Below are 4956 nucleotides of genomic sequence, written 5' to 3'. Positions count from 1 at the left end.
CTGGTGGGAATGCAAGCTGGTACAACCCCTTTGAATATTAGTGTGGGGATTTCTCAGAAAATTAGGAACAACCTTCCTCAAGACCCAGCAATACCACTTTTGGGTATATATCCAAAGGATGCTCAATCATATCACAAGGACATGTGTTCAACAATGTTCATAGCAGCATTGTTTGTCATAGCTAGAACCTGGAGACAATCTAAATGTCCCTCGACTGAAGAATGGATAAGGAAAATGTGGTACATTTACACAATGGAGTACTACACAGCAGAAAAAAAAATAATGACATCTTGAATTTCACAGGAAAATGGATGGATCTAGAAAACATCATATTGAGTGAGGTAACCCAGACCCAGAAAGACAAATACAATACGTACTCCCTCATAAGTAGCTTTAAGACATAAAGCAAGGAAAACCAGCCTACAATTCACAATCCCAGAGGACCTAGACAACAATGAGAACCATAAGAGAGACATACATGGATCTAATCTTCATGGGAATTAGAAAAAGACAAGATCTCCTGAGTAACTTGGGAGCATGGGGATCATGGAAGTGGGGCAGAAGGGGAGGGGAGAGGAAGGGAGAGGAGCAGAGAAAAATATATAGCTCAATAAAAACAATTTTAAAAAGTCCCTGTCTCAAAACAGAAGAAGAAGAGGAGGAGGAGGATGTGTGGGTAAAGATGACAGCCTGGTAACCTGAGACCCATCCTCAGAACCCATAGAAGGAGAACAACTTCAAAAATTGTGTACATGGCAGAGCAGAACACAAACAAGTACAAATTTTAAAGTTAAAAAAAGAACATTAAAGCAGGCACAAAAATAGAGTTCACAATACTTTATTATAACTATTAAAAAAACTAAGCATTTTTTCAGAGTAGATTAATATGTGTTGCCTTTATTGAAGGGTTTCCTGCAGTGCTGGGTTTAAATCAGGGCCTCTCCTATGCTAGGTAAGTACTCTACCACTGAACTACACCGTCAGCCCAACTTTTTAAAATACTGTCCTTCTTGATTAGGCAGAAAGTCCACCTCCACGTGTGGGCTGAAGCCAGCACTCTCCCCAGTGCGGCTAGCAGTGCAGCTGCTGCACTCTCTTGAGATGCAGGCCGAGGCAACTCAGACCCCACGAGAAAAAGGGACGGTAAATGCTCCAGGAAACCTCATTCACGAGAAGCAGGTGCGAGATCCCACCTACAGCTACACTGCCTATGCAGTAGGATCTAAAAGGCCATCTTTGTCCTGGTCCTCCACATCCACCTACATTCTCAAAGACCAAGAGAAATGGCAGCCTGCGCTGCTCTGGGAAGAGGAACCACCCAAACGGGGGAGCACTCACTTCGTCAATGAAGACATGCGTGAACTCCATCAGACTCTTGGCGCTCACGATTTTCTGGAGTAGGACTCCCGTGGTCATATAAATTAACCTAGTGTCTTCTGTTGCTATTTTCTCCAGCCCTACCTAAAGGTGAGGAAGGAAAAGAGAGGGAAAGAAAAACACAGATCCCAATGGCTCCCCATTTACCTACTCAAACAAGCTCTATCTGTTGATTCCTAAGGAAGGGAATAAAAATTACTGTATTTCAGAAGCTATTTGGGTCCAAATGAAAGTCATGTTCTCAAACTGATTTTTTTCTTCCATTTGGGGCAGGGATTAGCTTATCCAGTGATGCTGCCTATACTTTCATGTGACATATTTTACAGACTATGGAAGTCTAATTAAAATATTAAAAATTAAAAAGCATAATTTTGAGAATTCTCCATTCTCTCATACTCAACTGGGAGAGAGATTCAAATTTAAGAATTTTACTTCCACTGTTCTTAATTATACAATTCTGCTCTTTAATTTCCAGTAGAAAATAGTTACACGCTGACATCAACTTACATAGAGTAAAAAGAACAACAAGAGAAAGTCCCCTTGCTCTCTGTCTCACCTGGTAGCCCACCAATCCACCCAAAGTCCAGGAGCGCTCCTTGCTGATCCACCTGGCAATGCTGCTGGCCCCTATCTTCCGAGGCTGCGTGACCACTATGTTGCAGAAGGCAGAGCGCTGGGTGTAGTGGTCCAGGATATACTGGGGGAGCTGAGTGCTCTTACCACTCCCTGTGGCTCCGTGAATGATCACCACGGAATTGCTTTCTATCAAAGAAATAACCTGGAATTTGAAAAAAGCAACCTTCTATAATCAGCACAGGTTAGACAGCAACATGAAATACTGTCCGTCTTAAGAAGGCACAGTCAACCTCAACATCACAAAAGAACAAGAGTACTAAAAATGGTTACCTTTCAAATCAGTTCTACAACCAATAACTGGCTGGCTGGCTGGCTGGCTGGCTGGCTGGCTATGACACAAGGCCACACTATGCAGCCCAGTGGTCCTCTGCCTTCCAAGGACTAGACTTATAAGTGGGACCACCACACCCAGTGCATAACTGTAGAGAGCTGTGGAACCCAGGTCAAAGGAACCAGGGTTATAGTTCTCAATGTACAGTCTTCTTCCTCTTCCTTCTTTTTCTTTCTTTCTTTTTTTTTTTTTTTTTGTGAAGAGGTGCTGGGGGTTTGTTTTTTGAGACAGGATTTCTCTGTGCAACCCTGGCCTGGCTATCCTGGAACTCACTCTGTAGACCAGCCTGGCCTCAAACTCAAAGATCTGCCTGCCTCTGCCTCCCAGGTACTGGAATTAAAGGCGTGCACCACTAGGGCCTGGCTTCTTCAGATGAATTTTAAACAATTAACTCCACTTTCCCTTTAAGAGTATGAGCATTATCATAAGATCTTAATCATCCTTTCTAACACTCAGTGATGGTCAGCAAGTACAAATTAATTTGAATTTCAGAATCTAAAATTAATAAAGTATAACTACTCAATAAAGCATTATCAATCTTCATCAAAATAAAAATGAAATTTGGAAAATTTCCTATTTTATCTAAAATTTCTTTTTTCACTAAAATAACTAATAATGGTTCAAATATACTTAATTTTAACCATGCTTAAAAACATATAACTACTCAAAAACCTACTACTGCTAGAGGTGGCTTGCACTGCTAACAGAAGGATGTGTGCCTGTCTGATTAAATCAACCAGTACACAGGAAAGGGAGAGCAGACCACAGGAAACCCCCGTGCAGATGCTAGGGTATGTGCCTTCTCCATAGCAAGACTTGCTGTGTGCAGCTTCATCAAAGAGCTCCACCAGGGAAGTGAGGGGATAATGCTGGTGGCTCTCAGTGTGGCCAATCACAGGTGAGCAGGCACAGACAAGCTTGGCCTGGGTGTGTGATGGATGCTGCTGACTTTTCTTCTGGCTGTGCACACTGAGCTCCCACCCCCCCCCCACACACACACACAGTACCAACAGTGTAATGCTTCAGGCATTTATTCAAGCAGCAAAAATCACATTAGCAAAAAGTAAATTTACCTCTTCTTTGCACCGATTTATAGGCAAATCAGGATATTTATAAGTTGCCTCCAAGATGCATGTCACATTGCTCAACTTAGTCAGTGATGACTGGAGACCTGTATTCAGACAAAACAGTCATTTCTTAGCTGAAAAGAGAAATTACACAAGCCAATGAGCTATCTAATCTGTGTATATGGCCTGTAGACACACAAAGACACACACATCCACAGTCCTCTCCCCCCACCCCCCCGTGAGCCCACCGGTAATGATGCAGACTTCCATCCCAGTCACCAACACCCTGGCCTACACTGCCCCTAAGTTAACAAATCTGACACACACAGCATTCTGCACCTGATTCAATAGTGCCTCACTGACATGGGATTCTGGTGGTGTGCACAGTGGTGAAGTATACAATCCTTGCTACAAAATGATAAACACAAAATGATAAAAACAAAGCTAAATGGGTGCGCCTGTGCTGGCTGTCCTACAATCCTAAACTGCCTCTGGTCACCACTGCCAAGAACAAAACATTGGAGTTCATGCACAGACCGTCCACAGATAACCATGTTTTACTTTCAAAACAAGCTCATGAGCCTTTCTGCCCCTCTCCCAGATCGCCCTGAGAGCCCTTCTCCCTCTATGGTCCCCTTCTCCCCCCTCTCATCCCTTCCTGCATACAAGCTCCTTTCTGTCCTCACCTTAAAAACATCTTTTTCACAATCAGTCTAATAACATGTGATTAACTTGTTTTTTTTTTTTATTTTGTGGTGCTGGGGTCAAACCCCAGGCCTTGTATTCCAACCCCTATTTTATATATAGACACATATTTAAAATTTTGGGGATGACATTAACGATCAAACCCAGGTCTTCCCACACTTTTCTCTGGCCCGATCTTTTCCTGGCTCTGGATCCAAGTGTGTGGTAGTTGTTTTTCACTTCATAGCCAGCAAATTGAGATCTGTTACAATCTCTCAAGAAAAATCTAATCCTTCCTGGGAAAGAATCTCTCTCTAAGCCATCCCTAGTCCTGGTCTTTGCAGGCTCTGACAGCCTTCCACACTGACAAGCTCACTGAAATGGAAGCTCTCCATTGTTGTGTCTTGTTTTCTCTCACTGTGGCTCCCAACTTTTCTGGGTTGGTTGGTTGGTTGGTTGGTTGGTTGGTTGGTTGGTTGGTTGGTTGGTTGGTTGGTTGGGGGTGTGTGTGTGTGTGTGTGTGTGTGTGTGTGTGTATCTATCTGTCTGCCTGTGAGATGGTACGTTTGATTTTTTTTTTTTTTTGTGAGATAGGATCTCATGGAGCCTAAACTGGCCTTGAACTCTCTACGTAGAGCCAGGGATGACCTTGAACCCCACTCTCCTGCCTCTGTCCTCTGAATACTGGAATTACAGGCATGAACTACCACACATAGCTTTTCTCTGAACCTTTTTTATATGTTAAACCATTTTATTTGAAAAATAAGGATAATTGAATTCTGCCATCCTCACAGCCCAGGCAGCCTCCAGTTCTGGTGGAACCTGAGCTGGAAAGCACCACCCCACTCTCAGGGACACCCA

The 4956-nt window shown here is 43.2% G+C and overlaps 1 protein-coding gene across 2 annotated transcripts in view; it reads right to left on the bottom strand.

Annotated features, from left to right (window-relative positions):
* The window catches only part of Tdrd9 (tudor domain containing 9), a 118164-nt gene that overhangs the window by 92149 nt on the left and 21059 nt on the right, over positions 1-4956 (bottom strand). Inside the window, exons 3-5 of one of the 2 annotated variants that reach the window (XM_026779071.1) lie at positions 3418-3507; positions 1934-2155; positions 1339-1461 (exon numbers count right to left, since the gene is read on the bottom strand). In XM_026779071.1, the coding sequence (XP_026634872.1) occupies positions 1339-1461; positions 1934-2155; positions 3418-3507 (435 nt within the window). Of the gene's footprint in view, positions 1-1338; positions 1462-1933; positions 2156-3417; positions 3516-4956 lie in introns of both variants that reach the window. The other variant, XM_005343602.2, reaches the window with a different exon arrangement.

This window comes from Microtus ochrogaster, chromosome 1 (assembly GCF_000317375.1).
Source record: "Microtus ochrogaster isolate Prairie Vole_2 chromosome 1, MicOch1.0, whole genome shotgun sequence".
NCBI classification, from domain to species: domain Eukaryota; kingdom Metazoa; phylum Chordata; class Mammalia; order Rodentia; family Cricetidae; genus Microtus; species Microtus ochrogaster.
This window is presented reverse-complemented; position numbering and strand designations above follow the sequence as displayed.